Source organism: Calidris pugnax, unplaced genomic scaffold (assembly GCF_001431845.1).
Source record: "Calidris pugnax isolate Ruff unplaced genomic scaffold, ASM143184v1 scaffold89, whole genome shotgun sequence".
NCBI classification, from domain to species: Eukaryota; Metazoa; Chordata; class Aves; order Charadriiformes; family Scolopacidae; genus Calidris; species Calidris pugnax.
In genome coordinates, this window is record NW_015090865.1 from 4,296,813 (window position 1) to 4,322,072 (window position 25,260).

General features: G+C 49.3%; 2 protein-coding genes across 4 annotated transcripts in view; one reads left to right on the forward strand and one right to left on the reverse strand.

The window, feature by feature from the left end:
• Positions 1–2,788, forward strand: part of ZRANB1 (zinc finger, RAN-binding domain containing 1) — a 62,073-nt gene extending 59,285 nt beyond the window's left edge. For both annotated transcript variants that reach the window (XM_014945319.1, XM_014945318.1), the window contains exon 11: positions 759–2,788. In XM_014945319.1, the coding sequence (XP_014800805.1) occupies positions 759–977 (219 nt within the window). In that variant the 3' untranslated portion in view covers positions 978–2,788. The remainder of the gene's footprint in view (positions 1–758) is intronic.
• A 3,036-nt stretch (positions 2,789–5,824) lies between these two features.
• The window catches only part of CTBP2 (C-terminal binding protein 2), a 56,952-nt gene continuing 37,516 nt past the window's right edge, over positions 5,825–25,260 (reverse strand). Inside the window, exons 1-8 of one of the 2 annotated variants that reach the window (XM_014945335.1) lie at positions 19,170–19,329; positions 18,135–18,279; positions 15,784–15,990; positions 14,078–14,292; positions 13,673–13,803; positions 11,081–11,208; positions 10,287–10,404; positions 5,825–7,403 (exon numbers count right to left, since the gene is read on the reverse strand). In XM_014945335.1, the coding sequence (XP_014800821.1) occupies positions 7,223–7,403; positions 10,287–10,404; positions 11,081–11,208; positions 13,673–13,803; positions 14,078–14,292; positions 15,784–15,990; positions 18,135–18,279; positions 19,170–19,307 (1,263 nt within the window). In that variant the 5' untranslated portion in view covers positions 19,308–19,329 and the 3' untranslated portion in view covers positions 5,825–7,222. Of the gene's footprint in view, positions 7,404–10,286; positions 10,405–11,080; positions 11,209–13,672; positions 13,804–14,077; positions 14,293–15,783; positions 15,991–18,134; positions 18,280–19,169; positions 19,330–21,997; positions 22,116–22,791; positions 22,920–23,775; positions 23,907–24,195; positions 24,411–25,260 lie in introns of those variants that run through there. The other variant, XM_014945334.1, reaches the window with a different exon arrangement.

The window sequence follows — 25,260 nt, forward strand, 5'->3', positions numbered from 1 at the left end:
TGCTTATTGATAGCTCTGAAAATGGAATGTAACTTCACTGTGCACGTGAATAGAAATGTAGCTTGAAAAGGACACAGAAATAAGGATTCTAACACTAACACAAGACTGAAATATGCCTTTTTCTTTTTTTTTCCCCTTAAAAAAAGGATGCAAAACAAATATTGGCTGGTAGTTACAGCCTGCTCTACCTCTATTTATAACAAAACTCATTTCTTCTTTAACAACTATGATAAAGACAGGGAACCACTTCAGTGAAGTGTGTATGTTAGGAAAGGGAGGGCTGGAAAACCCAAAGTAATTGCAGAAAGCAGGCATCTTGTAGGTGGAGGAGAAAAAGGATGGGCTTTATGTCTAGAGAGGGGTATTTTTTCAGCAAGTCACAATGTTTTTTGTGTCTTACAAGAGGAAATGTTTCATGTCAAGAACTGCTGGAGTCCTAAAAACAGCTTTGTGTAGCCGGGAGGCTCTTTGAGGACTTACCCTCTTATTTCTGGTGCCTACCATAAATAACTAGTTGCTCACAAATAATTGGGATATAGGAAGTCTATATGGGAAACAGACATCTGGAAAAGGCAGAAGGGCAGAATAGCTGGAGGATGTTTGCAGAGCCTTCACGTTTTGGTTGAAAACGTGGTGTGCGTGAGTTTGGAGACTGGGTGTAGTGAAGTAGGTATTTCAGAATGTCCCATTTTTGGCTGGCTTCAAGTTAGTGGTGATGTTTGGGGCTTGGTTGTCACCCTGTTTTCTCTGCCCCAAAGATAGGTAACGAGGAGCAGCAGGAGAAGCTGCTCCGGGAGTGGCTGGACTGCTGCGTGACGGAGGGGGGGGTGCTGGTTGCCATGCAGAAGAGCTCTCGGCGGCGCAACCACCCGCTGGTCACCCAGATGGTGGAGAAGTGGCTGGATCGCTACCGACAGATCCGCCCCTGCACCTCCCTCTCCGATGGCGAGGAAGATGAGGATGATGACGATGAGTGACGGTGAGGAAGGAAGGAGAAAAAAAAAAAAAAAGAAGAAAACGAGCAGCGCAGAGTGCTAACCCCGGAGCGAGCGTCGTGCTCTTGCAGTTCGATGTGGAACGACCCCAATTCTAGGGGAAATGTGCTGTAAAAGGATTTTTCTAACCAGCACGGAGAGAGTCTAGAACCTCACCTGCCGCGTGGAGAGAGCGAAACGGGCTGGACTACAGTTTGTGTAAAAACAAAGTAAAAAAAGAAACAAAGAACAGCTAATTTTATTATCAAGACAGAAAAAAAAAAAAAAACCAACACCATTTTTCTTTCTGATTGTAAATCTGTCTATAAATGTACCGCATGTGGTTGTGTAAGAGGTTGTGTAATAGGAAAAGTATACCAGCATCTTAATTATTGCGATGAAATTTTTCAATTAAGGGCACTTACGAAAGCACACGTTAGATGGATGTCTCTTCCCTCCGAGATTCTTTTACAGTTGAACTTGGTATTCCACACGACCTTTTAGATACTCTGACACGTTTCCATGAAAGGCCCTTTTATGTGAAATATCACTAGTGCCCAGGTCAGATTGTGAGGTCTTTTTTTGTTTTTTTGTTTGCACAGAATACCCACAGCAAGTCGTAAGCAAAACCACCTTCATTATTTTACTAATACTTTAGTTACTGCTGTGCCCGTGTAATAAAACCTAAACTCTACGGAACGAACTGGAAGAGAAGCTAAATTTTTCATTAAGTGAAATGATTTGTTTTCTAAAAAAGTTTTTTTTGTTTGTTTTTTTTCTTTTTTTTTTTTCTTCTAATAGTTAATAGATTCCTTTCAGTATATGTAAGAATATTTATTCAGAGAAGTGACCTAAAATATAGGGATTTTATTCCAGTGAGTGTACACTAAACAAAATTGTGTGAAATTTTGAGAACTCGAACACGATTGAGAATTTCCTATTGTCAGAACTCCGTCTTGCTGTGATACAAACTCTCCTTTTATCAGTTATTCTTTCATCAACTTAAATGTTGCTGCAAATGAAAAAAAACCACCTTTTTAAAGGATTATTCCTCGGTCATTAAATCCTAGTGAGAATCCACACGGCAGTTCTAATTAAAAAGAAGAATCTATGCTAAAGTTGTTTTTTAAAAGCACTGTGTTATATATTTCTCAGTATGTAAACCTGGGAATTTCTTGCATGTTGATTGATGTGGCCATACTTAAACCTCTGTAAGTTCCTGAGATTGTAAGTTCAGAGTATATTCTCCAGTAGAAATTTTATTATATTTGATAACTTTAGCCATGTAACCTGTAATGGATAAAGTTTATCTAAAAATCTCACTTAAACACTAAAGGTTAATGCCAGTTTTTACATATTCAGTGCAATTCAGGTTGTCTTGAAAAGCACTTTTGATGGTGTGGTTGAATAAGGAATTTTGCAGTAGATGAAATTTGTTTTAATTAGAATTTGGAAAGAAGCCCCATAGCACATATTTTTATGTAGTCGAGAGCTATGGAAACCCTGAGGAACTTGCTGCTTTTTCTTCCAAATGCTGCTTAGATGGTGTTGAAATGTGCACAACTCCTACATCGTGGTGACGACACCAGAAGTATAGAAATAATGAAGTACTGTATTAACTTAGCCATTTTTCCCATCACAGATTCCATTGAGGTTTATTACGAGATGTCTTCACCTTTTTTTGGCCGTTAGATCTCCTCCGATTTGGTGCATGTGCAAATTTTCAGGTGAAAAATGCATGCTTTCTGCAATGTACGTACGATTGACCTGACCTCAGCAGCCAAACCGCAGATACTAAAGAGGTTCTTCACAAGCACATGGTCCTGTTTCAAGTTTGCTTTCTAAATTTCGTTGGTGTTTTTTTGGGGTTTTTTTTGTCCTTGTTGAAATCCTTTTAGATCTTTTTTAGGTGAGGACTTTAAAGCTTGTCTGTCAGGGGAACAGAGGAAGCTGGGATGAGAATTTCCAGGATCTGAGTTGGCTTGGTGGCCATCGTTGACCTGTTGTGGTGTAACCCAGTGCACTTCTGGATGTCCTTTTAGCTCAGGACCCTTCTGGAGGTCCCTCTGGCTCAGGACTAAGTGCCAGCACTAGAAGTTCTCCTCCAGTGACCAGATCACTGTAAACTGTGATCCCAGCTTACCTAAGATTAGCTTCCCTGTGGGGCCCACCATTGGGATGGACAAAAGGAGAAGCTCCTGCCTTCCGTAGGGTGTGAAAAATGTGCAGAATTTTAGCCCCCCCTGCCCCAATCCCTGCAGTTCTGTTCCGTTTAAGGAAGCAAAGCTTCCTTGTACCGTGGGGAGATGCCCAATGTGAAGGTCCACCTTGAGCCAAATCCTGACGAGCGCCTCTCCTGATGTCCCGTTGCTGTGGCCCCACCATCCCCGTCCCCATCCAACACTTCACCAGTGGAATTCCACCAGTTGAGCTGTTTCTCAGACGCATGCACCGCGCTCCCTGGTATTTATCCAGCTCTGGTATGAGAGGACAGTCCTGGTACTTCCAAGCTCTTGGCCTTCTTGATCATTATTGTTTTTGTTCTGCTGTGCTGTGACATGGTGTGTTCAGGTTAACGCGCTTCACAGGTCATTTGGGAACTGGTGAAGTCTTTTTTTTTTTTTTTTTTTTTTTTTTTTTTTTTTTTAAAAAAAAAAAAAAAAAAAAAAAAAAAAAAAAAAAAAAAAAAAAAAAAAAGTTCTAGGAAAAATATTAAACCCGGGAGAAGAGGAGTATTTTTCTTGTGAGAATTTCTTAATTCATAGTTCTGGATTTTTTGTGTTTTGAAATTAACTTGTAAGCAGGCATTCCTGGACGCTGTAGTTTTTTTTTTTTTTTTTTTTATTATTTTTATTTTTTCCTCAAAAAATCAAAGTAACCCAAACCTCATGTACCTGTAGATTAAAGAGATGCAAACCCCTGCTTTGTGCTAGCACAGTGGTCGGTGTATGTTCATGGGTCCTCTTCCTCCATTACAAACTTGAAATAGTTTACAAATAATGAGATTGATTTGCAAATGCTCCCTTGCAGCCTCTCGGTGAGTTCTGCTCTTGTAGCCCAGTATAAATATCTATAAAATTGGGTTTCTCAATGTTGTTTTCCTCCTGTAACTGCTCGCAGTAGCACATGCTTTCCTGGTGCAGGACTTGGCTTTTCATCGCTACCTCCTTTACAGCTGGTCGGGGGGTTTTATTTATGAATTCCTCAGTGAAAAATCCCTGTATTTCTTTTTGTTTTTAATATATTAAAACTTAGTCATTCTGGATTCTTCCAAGGTTCTGCTGCATGGCTTACGGCAAACATTGCTAGATTGTGTTTATTTCACTAACAGGATGGGTTTGTGTGCATTTAGGGACCCTTAATGAATTGCCAGTTCTCCTTTTGTTCCTTTTTTGTTCAATAGCTTCCCTTAAGCCCCCCCTTTTTTTAGGGTGGGTTTTTTGAGTGTCTGTCACCTCCAAGCTGTTTGTTTTAGGCTCCTGTGACATCCGTCCCCAGGTGTGACAGCCATGCACGGCTCCGTCAGCAGAGCAATGGCACGGATCTGCAGTGACAACTCCTTATTTCCCATTTCTCTGCCCAACAATTTTCCATTTGGGTCACAGCGTGTCGCTTCCCCGTGCCTCAGTGTCTTAATTGCGATTCTGCTCTTCCCTTTCCCCTTCCATGATGATCTCTGTGTGTGTCCTGCTGGTGTTTGCAGCGGAGGGGATCTCCTGGAGCCCTCCTCAGGTCTGTATCCCTTGGCATCTCTTCGTTCCTGCTCCCCTTGGGCTTGTGGTGCTTCAGCAGAGCCTGGGGCTGTTTGTGTCCGTCCCTGGTGCTGCTCGAGGGGGAGGCTGGATGGAAACCCCCCCGTTTGCCCCTTCTCTGTGGGCTCTGAGTGGAGCCTCTGGTGCCAGGTCCTGTGACAGGGAGGTACCTGTGCCCGCCTGGGGTGCAGCTGCTTAGCTAGAAACACACCAAAGTACCAAAGCTGGTTTATTTATAGAAGTCCAAACCTTTACCATCAATTCAGTTGTTTTTCCTCTTGGTTTTTAACTATTTCAGTATTTCCCAGAATCTTTCTGTTCGTTCCTCCTGGTGGAGAGGGATGATCCCTGGTGTGCTGGTATCACTGACAGAGCGGTCGCTCCCCTCTGAAACGTGACCTCTTTTATATAAGCTGGTAACTAGTTTTCAGTTTAATTTAAAGCAAACAAAATACAGTTTTATAACCTGGACCCTTTTTGGTTTCAGCCTTTTTGAGTCCCTTTCCAGCCAAGCTCTTTGCCCCACCTAATGCTTGGGGAAACGACGGCGTGGAAATAAAAGAATGAGCTTTTTCTCCAGCAGGGCTTGGGGCTGCTGCTGCCTCTCAAACACACTTTTATCTTTCTTTTTGTTAATGCTTTGTTCCTTGAGTACGTACAAAAAAAAGAAGTCCCATGAGGTGTAGCTGCCTTGGTGCTTCACTGATCTCTTCCCACCGATGCTGTGTAGAGCATCCCCCTCGATGTGAAATACTCACAAGTTCTGAGTTGGGAGCTGATGGATGGCACCACCTCAGGGGCTGGAGAGGAAACTGCCTTGTGCTCGCCTGGAACCATGATTCCACCCCGTTCCTGCAGGAAACCCAGGGCAGCTCCTTGGCTGATGGTGTCCCCGTGCTCTCCAGGTGTCACCGTCCTCCTGGCGCTGCCACCGGCGAGTCCCCAGGTACCGACCTCAGACGGGAGGGAAAACCCCCCTTCTCTGCTGTGAAACCTCCACAGCGCGAGCGGAGCCTTCCCCTGCCTCTCCTCTGCCTCCTCCCTGTCCCCCAGGGAAAGGCTGGGGCAGATGCAGCGACAGCTCTTACCTTCCAGAAATTATAGAAATTTTATCACTTTTTATTGAAAACTGCACTGAACGCTAAATGTCCACCTTTACAATAAACAAATACAGTAACGGTAACACACTAAAACAAAACATACTTCTGATAGCCAGTGGTAGGTTTTTTTTTTTTCTTTTCTGTTTGGGACAGTTTAAGATTTCATTCTTTTTTTTTTTTTTTTTTTGTCACAGAAACAGGAATGTACCCAGACAAAGGCTCAAAACAGGCCATCTTCTCAAAAACAAAAAAAAGGCGATGATTCACAAAAGACTATGAATATAACATGTAACTAGTTGATACAAATCTAATAGGATTTGTTAAAATCAGTCACATCTAATAACACTTTTTTTTTTTGAAGTGTTCTTGTATAAAATAGCACGTGAAGAAAAGAAGACTTTTATCAATGTCTAAAAAAGTGGGTTTTGTTCATAGACAGTCTGACAAGTTACCATAAAAAGTGTTTCCTGAGACATAAGGAAATGCAACATTATTCTTGAACCCTTTCCAGCTCAAGACTTTTTCCACTTGATAAAATAGCTGCAGATTTAAAACTGAGAAAATATATTTGAGTACAAATAGTGTGTGAAACTTAATACTTTCTTCTTTTTTTTTCTTTTTTTTTTTTCCTTTTTCCTTTTTTTTATTTATTTTTTTTTTTTCTTGCATCATTGCAGGGCGGAGGTGAATGCACAGCTACTTTATTCAGTGTATTGGGCAGAGAAGAGACTGGCAGTTTGTTTTCTCCTTTTCTGCCCTCCCCGGCCCACGGCTCCCGGCTGGAATGGTTGGAATTTCAACCTGGCAGGAGAACTTCTGTTACACTGCAAAAAGGAGGAGTAGTATTATTATTTTCTTCCATTTTTAAGCCAGTACTGATGCCTCCCCTTAGAAGAGGGAACCAGATACAAGAGTAAGGAAAGGGCTGAAGCCACATAATGGTTTCCTCTTACATTTTTAGGTTACCTCTGTAGGAACTGCTGCACGCAACGGTTTGCAAACAGGCGCCGGAGCCCTGTCCTTCCCAAGGAATTGGGGGGGGTTGGGGGGGTGGGGAAATCTATTTTTTATTCATGTGATTGATGCACAGATGAAGGAAACTTAACACACAATAACAGAAGTCGATCATTAACGTATCACATCCCTAGTTTTCAGCGCTTCGGTTTAAGCAGGTGACTCCTTCAGGGCTTCTCCCCGGTCGTGACCGCTATCGCTTTGTGGGTAACACTGGAACATCAATGATGCGTCTCTCCAAAAATCAACATTACAAATTTCGTATCAAATTCTTTTTTTTTTTTTTTTAAAGTTCATGTATAACTTCTTTTTTTTCCAATGTCTCTTGGTCCCAAGTTTATTGAATGATTTTTATTTTAATTTTTTTTTTTTAAATTATCTGCTATTGCTCGTTGGGATGTTCCCTGTTGTCCCCGTGTTTTGTGGGCTGGTTGGGAGATGGAGCTTGGGAAGGATGTGCCACGGTGGGAAGGTTGTGAGTGACAGGGATGCCGCCGGGAATGATGCCCTCCATAGCCGCCGGAATTCCCCCCGGAGCCACGCTCACCATCCCAGGGGGGTACCTGGCAGAGGGGACAGAGAGAAGCAGGTTTGTCACCGACAACGCCAATGGCCCGCGGGGATTCAGGCACAGAGAGATTCCACCTCTCTGCTAGAGCAGAGTTTGGGGTTTTTTGGGGGTAGTTCAACATCAAACAGGTGCTGCTGTGGATCAAAACTGCTGGTTTTTTCATTTTCTGGGCACGACCCTGTCCCTTCCTGCCCCTCTGGGTGCTGCGGCAGCGTCCCACGTGCCGAGGGTTCTAACGGCGCTGGCAATCAATGCTGAGACTCACTTGTTCCCTTCGGAATTATTGGGGACCTGCACTGGTGTGGGCTTCATGCCCAAGCTCAGAGCAGAGACATGTCAGCAAACACTTTGCAGGCAAAAAAATTATTTCTTTATTTGAGGGGTTTTTTTCGTGTTTTTAACCCCTGAACAAGTTGTGCCCAACAAAGGGCGTCTGAGCCCTGGCACTGCTTCAGGAGTTTATCCTTTGAAGGGAGAGGAACCAGGTTTTAGTGACAGAGTCCTTTCTCACCCATGTAAAAACCCCAAACACTCCAGTGATAGAGATGGGGAAGACGATGATAGAGTCAATATTTGCTATTAATTACCAAGTCAGATCAGTTCTAAACCTTATTGCATTGTTTGCCTGAACTCCACACTTTTAATACCGTGTGTAACTACTGGAGCTGTGATACCATCACCTGTAGTAACCATTTCCTGGTGCTTTAGCTCCTTGAGGAGATACATAATTTTGCCAAACAGCTGAGGGAGGAGAAAACAGGTGTAACTAAACTCCAGCCAATGACCCAGGCTCTTCTCTCCAGGAGAATGTCGCTTTTCTGTTCACAGACCCTGGAGGAAACTGACCCTGATCCCTCGGGGGAAAACTGAGCATGTTCCCCTGGCTCAGAGGTGATATTTCCTAGAAAATATGAATTAACTGAAACCTTTATGCCTGAAACTGAAGGTTTTTCTCTCTTCCTAATTCCTCTGCTTTTTTTAAAAGCTGTTTGAACAGAAATCACTTGCTTTTTGAGTGCTTCTCTAAAGCTGTGTTAGATGCCTGGAGGTTGAGGCAGACTCTCAGCCTCTGATTAATAGATGGGCACAAGTTAATTTCCTTTAATGTGACCCAAAACGCCTTTGCCAAAAGGGACCACTCAAGTACAAGCGACAGGTAAAGTCCCTTCCAACTCTGACAATTCCATGTCCTCCTCTCCAGGAGCTGGTTTTGGGGTTTTTTTGCAGCTCACTCACTGGACCCCAGCAGAGGTACCTGAGGTACCAGCAGCTACTGAGTCCTGCGCTCTCAGGGCTCCATCCGCTCCCGTCCTGCACCATTTTGCTTCTGGGACTCCAGTTTCTCTCTGCTCTTCTCTTTCTTTCCCTGTTCTTTTCTATAGTCAGGCTCTTTTCCTTGCAGCTCTTCCCTCGCAGCTCTAGACTGGCCTTTGCAGGGTAATTCTGGACCAACTCTAACCTGGGGAGGTGAAGGTGAGGTCCAGCTTGGACACGGGTCTTGGGTAAACATCCTCCACTGCGCTACGGGGACTGCGCCTTGTTCTGTAGCTTCTGGCAGGTTGCTGGGCCATAAAAAAGCCTTTCTCTTTTGAAAAGTGGAGTAAGGAATCCTCTTGAATGCTCTCTGAAAGGCCAGTGCTGACTTAATCATTCCTGCGTGTGAAAACCTTTGAATACCTACACCCAATGTGTAAGTTTTTCCCCCACAGAAGGTCAGATGCATCTTCCTCATGGAACCAGAGAGGAAAAATGGGGTTGGATCTCATCCGTCCTCCTTTATAAGAGCAGCGTGAGTGACACCTATTCTAAGAAATGACACTGAGTTTGAGAAAGGAGCAGAAAAGAGAATTTTTTGAGCTGTCCACAGGGGAGATGTGACCTGACCACAATCACCCCCCTGCTGCTGCCACCGTCTGAGGGGGAAGTGGGGGGAGATGGGGAGGTTCTGTCTGTCCAGGAAGAGGGGGAGGTGACCCCAGCGTACAGGGACACAGCTCCTGAGGAGCTCCTCGAGGATGAAACACCCTGGAGAGGTCAAGCTGGGAAGCCAGGGCTTGTCCCCAGGGTCATGGCATCTCCCACGTGTTTCAGAGCAGTCAGGAGAGGGGGAAAGGAAGAGGCTGGCGCCAGGTTTGGATGGTTTAATCTACATGTTCTCCTGGAAAAAGTGAGCAATCGCTGCCTGGATCCTGGAGGGAGCTGTGAGCCTGCAGGGCCACGGCACATCCTCAGGGCCTCGTCCTCTCAAGAGCTCTGCTGCCAGACACGCTCCTGCCCCAAAACACAACCTGATGTACCCCAGTAGGTTTATTTGGTATCTCTGAGTGGTTTTGGCAATGGTGCCACGCTGAAGGCTGTCCTCATTCCTAACATCTCCTATTGGTGTGCTTCAAGCTGTCCAAAGCAGAGCAATAAATCTCAGGTGGAAATCAGAGCACCAGAGTGCAGGCCTGTATTTGGGGGTTTTAGCCCTGGCTCACTCGCCCACAAGCTGCCCAAGACATCAGTGCACAGACAGAAGCACAGAGCACAGCTGGAGGTTGTGTCCTTCTCTAGGGCTGTGGGGGTCCTGGCACTGGGGGAGATGCCACCCAAGTGCCTTCTGGCCCACCAGAATGAAGGCTTTCTGAAGGGGATGCTCCATAAACCTGAGCTTAAATCAAGCAGAGTTGGGAATCCCAGGAGCATTAGGAATCCCAGAAGCATTAGAAATCCCAGCAGCGCAACCATCGGTGTCCCCAAGGAGGGGGACTTCACAGCCCCCCCCCCAGCCAGGCAGAAGCTGGTCCCTGGGCTTCCTGCTCCCGTCAGAGCTGGAATCCAGCCCCCCCCTCTGCCGGGAACCCGCTGCCAGGATCCCCTTCCCCAGCTTTACCTGTACGTGGCACCATTGAGCTCCGGATGGATCGCTTGCTGATCTATTACTGACCACGGAGCCGTTGTGACAAAGAATTCCTTATTCACGCAGTTTCTTAGGCTTTCTGGGATGCGCCCTGGGGTGGGTGATAAAGGCAAGGATGTGTCAGGCCAGTCCCGGCTTTATCTCCCTCCAACAAGCTACAGATGTTCCATTTCACTATGTTTATGTAAAGGATTGGGGGGGAAAACATGTATCCCTTGTTTCCAGAGAACATTTTGACTGTCCCAAGGTGCAGGGTTGGAGCCCAGCTTCCTGCTTTCAGGAAAGCTGTTCCCTGGATCCCACTGCTTTCAAAGCAGGGGCAGCCAGACGTGAAGCTACACCTTCTGCACTAATGAGGGGGCAATTTTGAGGATAAGAGAACCACCATCTGCTGGAGTATCACAGCCACCCCCTTGGAGCAAGCTCAGTTACAGCAAGAGTTGGCCACAGGTGCCTTCTCCGCTTTGGGATTTGGTTTTGGCCCCATTTTTTGGGTTAGTACCATTAAAAGGGGCAGCAATTATTGTTTCACTGTCCTTTTCTCCCCAGCCATGGACACTAGGTGTTGCCATGCTGCACAAGGGCCCCACTGATTTTAAAAAAGCCACCTAAAAGTCACAAAAACCCCCCTCCTCCCAACCATAAACATGCCCAAATGACAGAAAAGTCAAGTTGGGTTTTCTCAGCCCCTTTCCCCGGCTCCTGCAGGGCCAGGGGGAGGGTGAAGCCCCCGCTCTGTCCCCCCCTGTGAGCTGTGGGGCAGGTACCTGTGATGGCGCGGCGTATCTCGGTAGCAGCAGCTTCTCTCATCTCCAGCGACGCCTGCTCGCTGTACCAAGCGGTGTGCGGGGTACAGATTAAATTAGGAGCATCTTTCAACGGGCCTTGAGCAAAACTGGGAGCAGGGAGGAAATAAAGACAGATTAATCAATGTTTCAAATGAGAATTAAACACGTTACGAATGGCGAAAGGCTTGTGGGCAGCCCTCAGGCCCGAGCCCTTCGCCTCTGGCACCTGGGCTGGCAGGAGCCAAAGCAGTGTCCTGCCACCCCAAATGGCCACAGACCCCCTGGGGAGGCAGCAGGCTCCAGTGCAGGGCACAAACTGAGAATGCACCCAAAACAGAGCCAACAGGGCTGAAAATCCAACCTCCTGGGGTGGTGTTCATAATGTTCCTACAGGAATAAATGCCTGGGGGTGTCTCTGCAGAGAGCGGGGACATGGGGACAGGCTGTGGGTCACCCGCAGCACAGGGCAGGAGAGGGTTAACAGGAGGGGTTCCCCCTTTGTAGAAGCACACTTTCTTTTTTTTTTTTAATATAAAATTGTTTCTGAAAACACAAGCAGCCTCCTAGTACTATGCCAATCTGTGGTGAGAGGAGCTACGCTCCCACTTAGAACCAACCCCTTCCCAGCTGCAGCAGCCGCCTGTGGGCAAAAAGGCCCAACAAAATGCAGTAAATTTGTTCTCGTGGACTAGTAAATGCTTTTTTAAAATTTTATTTCTTTTTTTTTTAAATGCAGGCCAATTGCTTGGTCTAAGTTCCTGGTGTCCCTTTGAACACCTGTAGCCCCGGTGCCAGCCCACACCCGATGGATGCTGCAGGGTGCTGGGGCTTTTCTCCAACCAGGAGGTCTGTCCCCTGGCGCTGGCCCTGTGTGACAAGGTGTGTGGGTGTGGGGGGGTGTGTGTGTGTGTGTCCCCTCCACGCTGCTATGGATGACAACCCAAGAGAAAATCAGATCTTTACCTAAATGGTTCAGACTCGTGCACGTCAAGCGCAGCCCCTCGTATCCGTCCCTCCTTCAGGGCTTGAGTTAAGGCCTTCTCGTCCACCAGCCCCCCGCGCGCCGTGTTCACCAGGAAGGCTCCCTGCCTCATCTGGCCGGGGACAGAGAGATGACAGTGAGCTCCGTGCGGTGACAGGGTCCCACCCCTGCACTGACACAGCAGTGGGTGCCTCCATCCTGGACTGCACCCCGCTTTCCACACACCACGGGGAGAGAGACAGGCTGTGGGTGCCACCAGCTATTTCTGAGGTAGCCCAGAGGCACTAAGGTGCTGGCTCGCTGTGGCTGTGACCGCAGAGGGACCCAGGGACACCACCAACGCGTGGGGTTTGCCCACTGAAGAGCAGAGCACCCTTCACCGTGTGCACGTGGCAAATTACCTGCTTAATCGTGAAGTCAAAATGAGAATTAAATATGTTACGAATGGCAAAAGGCTTGTGGGCAGCCCTCAGGCCCGAGCCCTTCGCTTCTGGCACCTGGGCTGGCAGGAGCCAAAGCAGTGTCCTGCCACCCAACAAATGAGAATTAAACACGTTACGAATGGCGAAAGGCTTGTGGGCAGCCCTCAGGCCCGAGCCCTTCGCCTCTGGCACCTGGGCTGGCAGGAGCCAAAGCAGGGTCCTGCCACCCCAAATGGCCACAGACCCCCTGGGGAGGCAGCAGGCTCCAGTGCAGGGCACAAACTGAGAATGCACCCAAAACAGAGCCAACAGGGCTGAAAATCCAACCTCCTGGGGTGGTGTTCATAATGTTCCTACAGGAATAAATGCCTGGGGGTGTCTCTGCAGAGAGCGGGGACATGGGGACAGGCTGTGGGTCACCCGCAGCACAGGGCAGGAGAGGGTTAACAGGAGGGGTTCCCCCTTTGTAGAAGCACACTTTCTTTTTTTTTTTTAATATAAAACTTCCTAGTACCACCCTAATCTGTGCTGAGAGGAGCTACACTCCCACTTAGAACCGACCCCTTCCCAGCTGCAGCAGCCACCTGCGGGCAAAAAAGGCCCAACAAAATGCAGTAAATTTGTTGGGGACACAGGGACAGGCTGTGGGTCACCCCCAGCACAGGGTATGTCACCCCCAGCACAGGGTAGGAGGGGGTTAACAGGGGCGTTCCCCCTCTGTAGGAGCACACTTTCTTTTTTTTTAAATATAAAATTGTTTCTGAAAACACAAGCAACTTCCTAGTACCACCCTAATCTGTGCTGAGAGGAGCTACACTCCCACTTAGAACCGACCCCTTCCCAGCTGCAGCAGCCACCTGCGGGCAAAAAAGGCCCAACAAAATGCAGTAAATTTGTTCTCGTGGACTAGTAAATGCTTTTTTAAAATTTTATTTCTTTTTTTTTTAAATGCAGGCCAATTGCTTGGTCTAAGTTCCTGGTGTCCCTTTGAACACCTGTAGCCCCGGTGCCAGCCCACACCCAATGGATGCTGCAGGGTGCTGGGGCTTTTCTCCAACCAGCAGGTCTGTCCCCTGGTGCTGGCCCTGTGTGACAAGGTGTCTGTGTGTGTGTGTGTGTCCTCCACGCCGCTACAGATGACAACCCAAGAGAAAATCAGACCTTTACCTAAAGGGTTCAGACTCGTGCACGTCAAGCGCAGCCCCTCGTATCCGTCCCTCCTTCAGGGCTTGAGTTAAGGCCTTCTCGTCCACCAGCCCCCCGCGCGCCGTGTTCACCAGGAAGGCTCCCTGCCTCATCTGGCCGGGGACAGAGAGATGACAGTGAGTGTGGTGACAGGGTCCCACCCCTGCCCTGACACAGCAGTGGGTGCCTCCAGCCAGGACTGCACCCCGCTTTCCACACACCACGGGGAGAGAGACGGGTTGTTGGGTGCCACCAGCTATGCTGGAGGCACTAAGGTGCTGGCTCGCTGTGGCCGTGACCGCAGAGGGACCCAGGGCCACCACCAAAGTGTGGGGTTTGCCCACTGAAGAGCAGAGCACCCTTCATCGTGTGCACGTGGCAAATTACCTGCTTAATCGTGAAGTCGTTGATGAGGTGGTGGTTGTGTTCGTTAAGGTTACAGTGCAACGAAACGCAGTCGCTCTGGTAGAGCAGGTCCTGGAGCGTGTAGACCCGCTGGACTCCCAGGGACCTCTCTATCCCGTCCTGCAGGTACGGGTCGTAAAATATCACGTTGAAGCCGAAGGCCTTGGCTCGGACCGCGACCGCCTGCGCTGTGCGACCTGTGTGCAGAGGAAAAGGGGGTTAATTCAACTCATTCCCACCACCCATAGTCTGCTCTTCCCCCACAGCACGGCCCAGAGACTGCTGGAGGGGTCTCCTGGACCTCCTGAGCTCTCAGGACAGCCCCCGAGGGGACACTGGCCAGAGGGCAAACCCAGGCCACCTTGCACAGGGAGGGCTCTGCTTGGCTTTAGCCAACGTGAGCTGCTTGGGTTACAATTTTAAAGAAAACGAAACAAAATGAAGCGTGAGGCCATCAGACACCTGCCAGCTCACGTGGCACCATCCATGGCCATGCAGGTTGGGTGGGGAAGGCCCAACATGTGGCTCAGCCCTACCAACATGCAGCTCTGGACATCACAGAGAAACAATCCTCTGCGGTGCGGTGTCTACTAAGAAAAGCTGAAAAAAGAAAGAAAAAAAGCACCGCCTTTTTTAGGCTACTTGTTTGTGACAGGTTTTTCAGCCTCTCGCTGAAGGGCGGGTTAATTGGGCATGAGGAAGACAACTGTCATGGCTGGGAAGCAAAGAGCCAGTACAGCGCTGTGCTGGGGAGGGATGTCTGTGGCCCTCCTGGTGACCCCCCCGACCTGTCCCCACGAGGACTCTGCAGGATCCATGTGTGGAAATGCTGCTGGGGCGTTCATGTCCCTCGCTGGCAGCCACCTTTCAGCAGCCAGAACTGCTCCCTCAACTGACACTTTGCCAAATCTCATGTTTCTGCCACTTTGCATGTGTCCAGCCACCAAGAGCTGGATGGGTTTCTCCTGCCCAGAGGTACCTCTTGACCCATCTTATGATGGTTGGACTTTGCTCCCAAGAGGGACAGCCAGGAGGGCCATTAGGAAAGGTGCTGATGCTGAAACTCTATTGCTATGGGTTAACTGAAGACAGTTTTTGTTTCTTGCAGCCCCGCCACTAAGTAGGGCAGAGTGGCTCAGAAAGAGCCCGGTTGGTGTAGCCATGGCTCTGGGATGGGCTATTTTCAGAAGACAGCAGCCCTACCAGGTATGGCACCTCTTGGGGGACCACCAGGTTTCACCACCACCCCTCCAAGCACTCAGCTGAGGCTTGGAAAATTTATCTCCTTCCCCAAAAAATCAGGTAAGACGCTCTCCCTACTTCACAGAATCACAGAATCTTCTAAGTTGGAAGGGACCTTAAAGATCATCTTGTCCAACCGTCAACATAATTGACAAAAGTAGTCACCCACACAACAAACAAGGAGCATCATCACTAAACCATACCTCCCAGCACTACATCAACCCGTCTTTTGAACACCTCCAGGGATGGTGCCTCAACCACCTCCCTGGGCAGCCCATTCCAATGGCTGAGAACCCTTTCAGTGAAAAAATTTTTCCTAATATCCAGCCTGAACCACGGTGGTGGTTCTGGTTTTGAAAATGCTCATTTTAGGTCCTTGCTCAGTGCTGAGTCTTCCCCGAAGGCCGACCTGCTGTGGGTGGGCTGCCTGCCCCTCGCCAACCTACCGAAGCCGATGAGGCCGAGCGTCTCCCCCCGGATGCGTGCGGCGCCGGAGGCCACCTCCCGGATCTGCTCCACGCTCTGCACCCTCGTGCCCTCCCGCAGCGCCTGGTAGAGCCACGTGTTCCGGCGGTAGAGGTTGAGGACGTGGCAGACGGTGGAGTCGGCCGTCTCCTCCACGGCGGCCGAGGGGATGTTGCAGACGGCGATCCCTGCAGAGGCAACACCACAAAGCACAGCTCAGCAAAGCACGGGAGATCCTGGCCCTTCGCCCTCACATCCCAGCATTTTTTTTAAGCATTTGGAATAATGTTTTCCAAGGATGTGCACGGTTTAGGTACAGCAGCCTGAAATCTCTGCAAAAACCACCATGACCAGTAATGCTCTGGGGGTCCCCAGTGTCTCTGGAGAAAGGACAAGTGCAGATTTGGAGTGTGACTGTGATGCAGGAGTAACCCCAGCAGCAAAGGTTTGCTTTGCAATAGAAAGGCTTATTTTCATTTGGTTTAATCTACCTTAACTCGCGCTGGCAGAAGTCACTCCTTTTCCACCATGAGACTGCTCAACCATTAAGTTATTTAGGGACCCATAACAGGAGGGTGCACCAGGTCGGTGAGGCAGGGCCACCTTCTCCTTCCACCAAGTGCCAAAATGATGGACTTAAAACACCGCCTGCCCAAGCCCCTAATGAAGGGAGAGGGAGGGATTCCCAAGAAGACCAAGGTGTTCCCAAGAATTTTAAGTATCAGGCAACTGCTCCTGCCCAACTGTAGGCAGAGGCCGTGGTTGTCCATGGGGGAAGAGAAGAGACAAGAAGGAGGAGGAACAGGGTCCCCATCACCAACTTGTCCCTCTTCTGATGGACCCCTTGCTTATATGAGCTTCTTGCGCTGTATTTACTCTTGTGCCCACAGACGCTGGAGCTGCCAGCACTGGAGGTTAAATACCCACAGCAGATGGTACAACAGCAGCATCTTGTTCTGGGGGTGTCTTCTAATGGGTCAAAACTGGTCCCACCAGCCCTCCCAGCAAGGTGCACGTGGCCACCAGTGCGTGGCCAGGCATTGTGTTTAGAGACTGGTCATTTATTGACTCTGTGGTTTAAAAACTACCTTATGGAAAGCAATACCAATTAAACTTTACGCTACATTTGTGGGTAGTCATTACATTTTCTACTCGAAACCACATCATTTGGCCACCCAATTTGCCAAGTATAAAAAGAGGGATTATACTGCAGTATCCCATTACTTTATTCGTTATATTTTTCCTTTCTTGATGTTCAAAGCCTCAGAACATTGTTATAACGGATAATAACAATAAGAGTTAAAAACATGAAGAAACCATTACACTGAGAAGACACTGTTCTCCTCTTGGAAAAAAAAAAATAATTCACTATATTGAGAATTGCTCTTTTAGGAATGACTATTTGAAACTCTCTTATCGCAATTATCCTCGTAAAATGGCTCACGTGAAAAGGCTGTTATTCTTCACTTCCCCAGAGATAACCTTTAATACAACGTATCCTAAACACTATTGTAGGACTGCCTGACAGACTGAATCTTGGGAGCAGATGATCAAACCCGCTAGTAACTCAGCTGCTAACGTCACAGATACAATTAAGCCCTCCCAGTTGGGGGTCTGCAGAAAGCCAAGGGTCTCTGTGACCATCCAAACCAGTATGGAAACTGGGTGCCCTAGCATGCACCTCCTGAACACCACTGCCAGAAAAATCCCACAGCTGAACAAAGGGGCTTATTTCTGAAAATTTTGGCAGCCCATGTCACACGCCCTCCCAGTAAACCTCTTTTTTCCAATTCCTGAGGCACCTCTGCCATGAGATGGCAAAGGAGACAGCAACAACCCAACACATGATTCCTGCTTCACCATCCCTCACCTTCCCAGAGCTGTGGGCACGACTCTGAGCACTAGGATCAGATCAAGAGACTAATCTGGCTTAACAAAATATAATAAAATACCCTTCCTCCAATTTTTTGAAACCTGCATCAAGTCTCCTGTGGCAGAATCAGAACAGCCATACGAGTATCTGTGGGTACACGGGGGTGCCTGGAACTAGGGACAGTGAGGGAACGAAGGACTCAGATGGGGTAGCTTTAACACAGCCTAAATGCTGCCTTCTAAACCCCCACCATTTTCTTTCCTTCATGGTCAAGTTTTTTTGTCAAAATACTCTCTACACGCAAAAATGTAAACTGGACCTTGTCATTTCAGGGGCTGAATCAATCTCCCCCTTTGGGGAGGCAACTCCACCATCCCATGGGAAGCAGCAGGGACTTGTGCTGGTTTTAAAGACCTGGGGGGAAGAGGGAGGGAATTGGGGTGCAGAAATGAAACCTACCAAGCTCCCCCGCGGCTTTGATGTCAATATTGTCGTAGCCACTGCCTATTCGAACAATGACCCGTAAGGCCTTGAACTTCTCTAGATCTTCTCGAGTCAGCGTGATGGTGTGGTACATCATCGCCCCCACAGCTTCGTTTAATACCTGGAACAGAACAGAGAGGTCAGAAGGCACGGGGACACCCCGAGGGGATGCCTGCAGCTCCTGAATCAGCAATAGTACACAGGAAATTTTTACTGCTGGCTGTCTGACCCGGGCACGGTGCAGGTCAACACTTCCAGGTGTCACCAAAACCCTCAGGGAGGTGACCCACCAACATCAAGGCCATTCCCTTTGGGAACAGAGTGGGTAAATATCTGAAAATTATGGTGTTATGCCTGGGGAGAGAGTGCAGAGGAAGACTGACCCAGTCTCTCACCCCAACCCTTTTCCAGGTGGTTATCTGCTAATCCCTCTGCTCCCAGCCTGCAGTAATGCTGCTTTTCAAAAGGAATTAAGTTTTACGGCAGTGTCTATTGTTTTTGAACACAATTGTGTGTCACTCTAACTTCTTAACCTTCTTTTGTATGCTGGAGTACAAATACCTGTCCCACTGCTCACATTAACCTTTCCTGTATGTTTTCAAGAGGATGTAAAAAGACTTGTGCGAGGCCGTACAGTCACTCCGTGCCCTTCAATGGAGATTCAACCTTCATTGGTGCTCACCATAAGCTACTTTTGTGCTCTGGAAAGCCAAGACCTCTCCAAATTCTCCAAGACTGGCTCATCTATCATTTATCAACATCTCACAAAAACCTCTGTCCTCCTCGGCCCACATTTAATATTTGAAGCCCTGCAAAGAGTAGCACTGATGCTATTTGCAATTCTCTTTCCCACATCTTAGAATCGAATTCTGATCCCTTCAAGCCACATCTGAGGTATCTAAATGTGCACCAAGAATGATTTTAAAACAAGTATTTACAAGTGGTTGAGCTTCCAAGCAGGGACACCCATCCCCACTGCCCGGATCTGCCTGCACGCTGCCCACACCTCACCTTTTCATGGATCTCCTGAGTTGATTGTGCGTCACAGAATGCAACCGTCGCCAAGTCCTTCAGAATGGGCATCTCCACCGTGCAGTCCCTCCCGTCCAGCAGGGCCACCAGGGGCCGGGGGTGCATGGGGCCGTTCATGATTTGAGGGCGAATACCTGCAAGCAGAAGGAGAGCAGTTTTTACACCGGTGGCAGAGAGAAGGTCCCCTTGGCGGTGGTGGTACCTGCACATGGTTCTGTGTCGGGTGAGAGGGAGCAGCACATGGTTTCAGCACGTACAACAAATTTTGGGGGATGATGGCAAAAAAAAAAAAAAATTATTTCTTTATTTGAGGGGTTTTTTTCGTGTTTTTAACCCCTGAACAAGTTGTGCCCAACAAAGGGCGTCTGAGCCCTGGCACTGCTTCAGGAGTTTATCCTTTGAAGGGAGAGGAACCAGGTTTTAGTGACAGAGTCCTTTCTCACCCATGTAAAAACCCCAAACACTCCAGTGATAGAGATGGGGAAGACGATGATAGAGTCAATATTTGCTATTAATTACCAAGTCAGATCAGTTCTAAACCTTATTGCATTGTTTGCCTGAACTCCACACTTTTAATACCGTGTGTAACTACTGGAGCTGTGATACCATCACCTGTAGTAACCATTTCCTGGTGCTTTAGCTCCTTGAGGAGATACATAATTTTGCCAAACAGCTGAGGGAGGAGAAAACAGGTGTAACTAAACTCCAGCCAATGACCCAGGCTCTTCTCTCCAGGAGAATGTCGCTTTTCTGTTCACAGACCCTGGAGGAAACTGACCCTGATCCCTCGGGGGAAAACTGAGCATGTTCCCCTGGCTCAGAGGTGATATTTCCTAGAAAATATGAATTAACTGAAACCTTTATGCCTGAAACTGAAGGTTTTTCTCTCTTCCTAATTCCTCTGCTTTTTTTAAAAGCTGTTTGAACAGAAATCACTTGCTTTTTGAGTGCTTCTCTAAAGCTGTGTTAGATGCCTGGAGGTTGAGGCAGACTCTCAGCCTCTGATTAATAGATGGGCACAAGTTAATTTCCTTTAATGTGACCCAAAACGCCTTTGCCAAAAGGGACCACTCAAGTACAAGCGACAGGTAAAGTCCCTTCCAACTCTGACAATTCCATGTCCTCCTCTCCAGGAGCTGGTTTTGGGGTTTTTTTGCAGCTCACTCACTGGACCCCAGCAGAGGTACCTGAGGTACCAGCAGCTACTGAGTCCTGCGCTCTCAGGGCTCCATCCGCTCCCGTCCTGCACCATTTTGCTTCTGGGACTCCAGTTTCTCTCTGCTCTTCTCTTTCTTTCCCTGTTCTTTTCTATAGTCAGGCTCTTTTCCTTGCAGCTCTTCCCTCGCAGCTCTAGACTGGCCTTTGCAGGGTAATTCTGGACCAACTCTAACCTGGGGAGGTGAAGGTGAGGTCCAGCTTGGACACGGGTCTTGGGTAAACATCCTCCACTGCGCTACGGGGACTGCGCCTTGTTCTGTAGCTTCTGGCAGGTTGCTGGGCCATAAAAAAGCCTTTCTCTTTTGAAAAGTGGAGTAAGGAATCCTCTTGAATGCTCTCTGAAAGGCCAGTGCTGACTTAATCATTCCTGCGTGTGAAAACCTTTGAATACCTACACCCAATGTGTAAGTTTTTCCCCCACAGAAGGTCAGATGCATCTTCCTCATGGAACCAGAGAGGAAAAATGGGGTTGGATCTCATCCGTCCTCCTTTATAAGAGCAGCGTGAGTGACACCTATTCTAAGAAATGACACTGAGTTTGAGAAAGGAGCAGAAAAGAGAATTTTTTGAGCTGTCCACAGGGGAGATGTGACCTGACCACAATCACCCCCCTGCTGCTGCCACCGTCTGAGGGGGAAGTGGGGGGAGATGGGGAGGTTCTGTCTGTCCAGGAAGAGGGGGAGGTGACCCCAGCGTACAGGGACACAGCTCCTGAGGAGCTCCTCGAGGATGAAACACCCTGGAGAGGTCAAGCTGGGAAGCCAGGGCTTGTCCCCAGGGTCATGGCATCTCCCACGTGTTTCAGAGCAGTCAGGAGAGGGGGAAAGGAAGAGGCTGGCGCCAGGTTTGGATGGTTTAATCTACATGTTCTCCTGGAAAAAGTGAGCAATCGCTGCCTGGATCCTGGAGGGAGCTGTGAGCCTGCAGGGCCACGGCACATCCTCAGGGCCTCGTCCTCTCAAGAGCTCTGCTGCCAGACACGCTCCTGCCCCAAAACACAACCTGATGTACCCCAGTAGGTTTATTTGGTATCTCTGAGAGGTTTTGGCAATGGTGCCACGCTGAAGGCTGTTCTCATTCCTAACATCTCCTATTGGTGTGCTTCAAGCTGTCCAAAGCAGAGCAATAAATCTCAGGTGGAAATCAGAGCACCAGAGTGCAGGCCTGTATTTGGGGGTTTTAGCCCTGGCTCACTCGCCCACAAGCTGCCCAAGACATCAGTGCACAGACAGAAGCACAGAGCACAGCTGGAGGTTGTGTCCTTCTCTAGGGCTGTGGGGGTCCTGGCACTGGGGGAGATGCCACCCAAGTGCCTTCTGGCCCACCAGAATGAAGGCTTTCTGAAGGGGATGCTCCATAAACCTGAGCTTAAATCAAGCAGAGTTGGGAATCCCAGGAGCATTAGGAATCCCAGAAGCATTAGAAATCCCAGCAGCGCAACCATCGGTGTCCCCAAGGAGGGGGACTTCACAGCCCCCCCCCCAGCCAGGCAGAAGCTGGTCCCTGGGCTTCCTGCTCCCGTCAGAGCTGGAATCCAGCCCCCCCCTCTGCCGGGAACCCGCTGCCAGGATCCCCTTCCCCAGCTTTACCTGTACGTGGCACCATTGAGCTCCGGATGGATCGCTTGCTGATCTATTACTGACCACGGAGCCGTTGTGACAAAGAATTCCTTATTCACGCAGTTTCTTAGGCTTTCTGGGATGCGCCCTGGGGTGGGTGATAAAGGCAAGGATGTGTCAGGCCAGTCCCGGCTTCATCTCCCTCCAACAAGCTACAGATGTTCCATTTCACTATGTTTATGTAAAGGATTGGGGGGGAAAACATGTATCCCTTGTTTCCAGAGAACATTTTGACTGTCCCAAGGTGCAGGGTTGGAGCCCAGCTTCCTGCTTTCAGGAAAGCTGTTCCCTGGATCCCACTGCTTTCAAAGCAGGGGCAGCCAGACGTGAAGCTACACCTTCTGCACTAATGAGGGGGCAATTTTGAGGATAAGAGAACCACCATCTGCTGGAGTATCACAGCCACCCCCTTGGAGCAAGCTCAGTTACAGCAAGAGTTGGCCACAGGTGCCTTCTCCGCTTTGGGATTTGGTTTTGGCCCCATTTTTTGGGTTAGTACCATTAAAAGGGGCAGCAATTATTGTTTCACTGTCCTTTTCTCCCCAGCCATGGACACTAGGTGTTGCCATGCTGCACAAGGGCCCCACTGATTTTAAAAAAGCCACCTAAAAGTCACAAAAACCCCCCTCCTCCCAACCATAAACATGCCCAAATGACAGAAAAGTCAAGTTGGGTTTTCTCAGCCCCTTTCCCCGGCTCCTGCAGGGCCAGGGGGAGGGTGAAGCCCCCGCTCTGTCCCCCCCTGTGAGCTGTGGGGCAGGTACCTGTGATGGCGCGGCGTATCTCGGTAGCAGCAGCTTCTCTCATCTCCAGCGACGCCTGCTCGCTGTACCAAGCGGTGTGCGGGGTACAGATTAAATTAGGAGCATCTTTCAACGGGCCTTGAGCAAAACTGGGAGCAGGGAGGAAATAAAGACAGATTAATCAATGTTTCAAATGAGAATTAAACACGTTACGAATGGCGAAAGGCTTGTGGGCAGCCCTCAGGCCCGAGCCCTTCGCCTCTGGCACCTGGGCTGGCAGGAGCCAAAGCAGTGTCCTGCCACCCCAAATGGCCACAGACCCCCTGGGGAGGCAGCAGGCTCCAGTGCAGGGCACAAACTGAGAATGCACCCAAAACAGAGCCAACAGGGCTGAAAATCCAACCTCCTGGGGTGGTGTTCATAATGTTCCTACAGGAATAAATGCCTGGGGGTGTCTCTGCAGAGAGCGGGGACATGGGGACAGGCTGTGGGTCACCCGCAGCACAGGGCAGGAGAGGGTTAACAGGAGGGGTTCCCCCTTTGTAGAAGCACACTTTCTTTTTTTTTTTTAATATAAAATTGTTTCTGAAAACACAAGCAGCCTCCTAGTACTATGCCAATCTGTGGTGAGAGGAGCTACGCTCCCACTTAGAACCAACCCCTTCCCAGCTGCAGCAGCCGCCTGTGGGCAAAAAGGCCCAACAAAATGCAGTAAATTTGTTCTCGTGGACTAGTAAATGCTTTTTTAAAATTTTATTTCTTTTTTTTTTAAATGCAGGCCAATTGCTTGGTCTAAGTTCCTGGTGTCCCTTTGAACACCTGTAGCCCCGGTGCCAGCCCACACCCGATGGATGCTGCAGGGTGCTGGGGCTTTTCTCCAACCAGGAGGTCTGTCCCCTGGCGCTGGCCCTGTGTGACAAGGTGTGTGGGTGTGGGGGGGTGTGTGTGTGTGTGTCCCCTCCACGCTGCTATGGATGACAACCCAAGAGAAAATCAGATCTTTACCTAAATGGTTCAGACTCGTGCACGTCAAGCGCAGCCCCTCGTATCCGTCCCTCCTTCAGGGCTTGAGTTAAGGCCTTCTCGTCCACCAGCCCCCCGCGCGCCGTGTTCACCAGGAAGGCTCCCTGCCTCATCTGGCCGGGGACAGAGAGATGACAGTGAGCTCCGTGCGGTGACAGGGTCCCACCCCTGCACTGACACAGCAGTGGGTGCCTCCATCCTGGACTGCACCCCGCTTTCCACACACCACGGGGAGAGAGACAGGCTGTGGGTGCCACCAGCTATTTCTGAGGTAGCCCAGAGGCACTAAGGTGCTGGCTCGCTGTGGCTGTGACCGCAGAGGGACCCAGGGACACCACCAACGCGTGGGGTTTGCCCACTGAAGAGCAGAGCACCCTTCATCGTGTGCACGTGGCAAATTACCTGCTTAATCGTGAAGTCGTTGATGAGGTGGTGGTTGTGTTCGTTAAGGTTACAGTGCAACGAAACGCAGTCGCTCTGGTAGAGCAGGTCCTGGAGCGTGTAGACCCGCTGGACTCCCAGGGACCTCTCTATCCCGTCCTGCAGGTACGGGTCGTAAAATATCACGTTGAAGCCGAAGGCCTTGGCTCGGACCGCGACCGCCTGCGCTGTGCGACCTGTGTGCAGAGGAAAAGGGGGTTAATTCAACTCATTCCCACCACCCATAGTCTGATCTTCCCCCACAGCACGGCCCAGAGACTGCTGGAGGGGTCTCCTGGACCTCCTGAACTCCCAGGACAGCCCCCGAGGGGACACTCAGGGGCCAGAGGGCAAACCCAGGCCACCTTGCACAGGGAGGGCTCTGCTTGGCTTTAGCAAATGTGAGCTGCTTGGGTTAAAATTTTAAAGAAAATGAAACAAAATGAAGCGTGAGGCCATCAGACACCTGCCAGCTCACGTGGCACCATCCATGGCCATGCAGGTTGGGTGGGGAAGGCCCAACATGTGGCTCAGCCCTACCAACATGCAGCTCTGGACATCACAGAGAAACAATCCTCTGCGGTGCGGTGTCTACTAAGAAAAGCTGAAAAAAGAAAGAAAAAAAGCACCGCCTTTTTTAGGCTACTTGTTTGTGACAGGTTTTTCAGCCTCTCGCTGAAGGGCGGGTTAATTGGGCATGAGGAAGACAACTGTCATGGCTGGGAAGCAAAGAGCCAGTACAGCGCTGTGCTGGGGAGGGATGTCTGTGGCCCTCCTGGTGACCCCCCCGACCTGTCCCCACGAGGACTCTGCAGGATCCATGTGTGGAAATGCTGCTGGGGCGTTCATGTCCCTCGCTGGCAGCCACCTTTCAGCAGCCAGAACTGCTCCCTCAACTGACACTTTGCCAAATCTCATGTTTCTGCCACTTTGCATGTGTCCAGCCACCAAGAGCTGGATGGGTTTCTCCTGCCCAGAGGTACCTCTTGACCCATCTTATGATGGTTGGACTTTGCTCCCAAGAGGGACAGCCAGGAGGGCCATTAG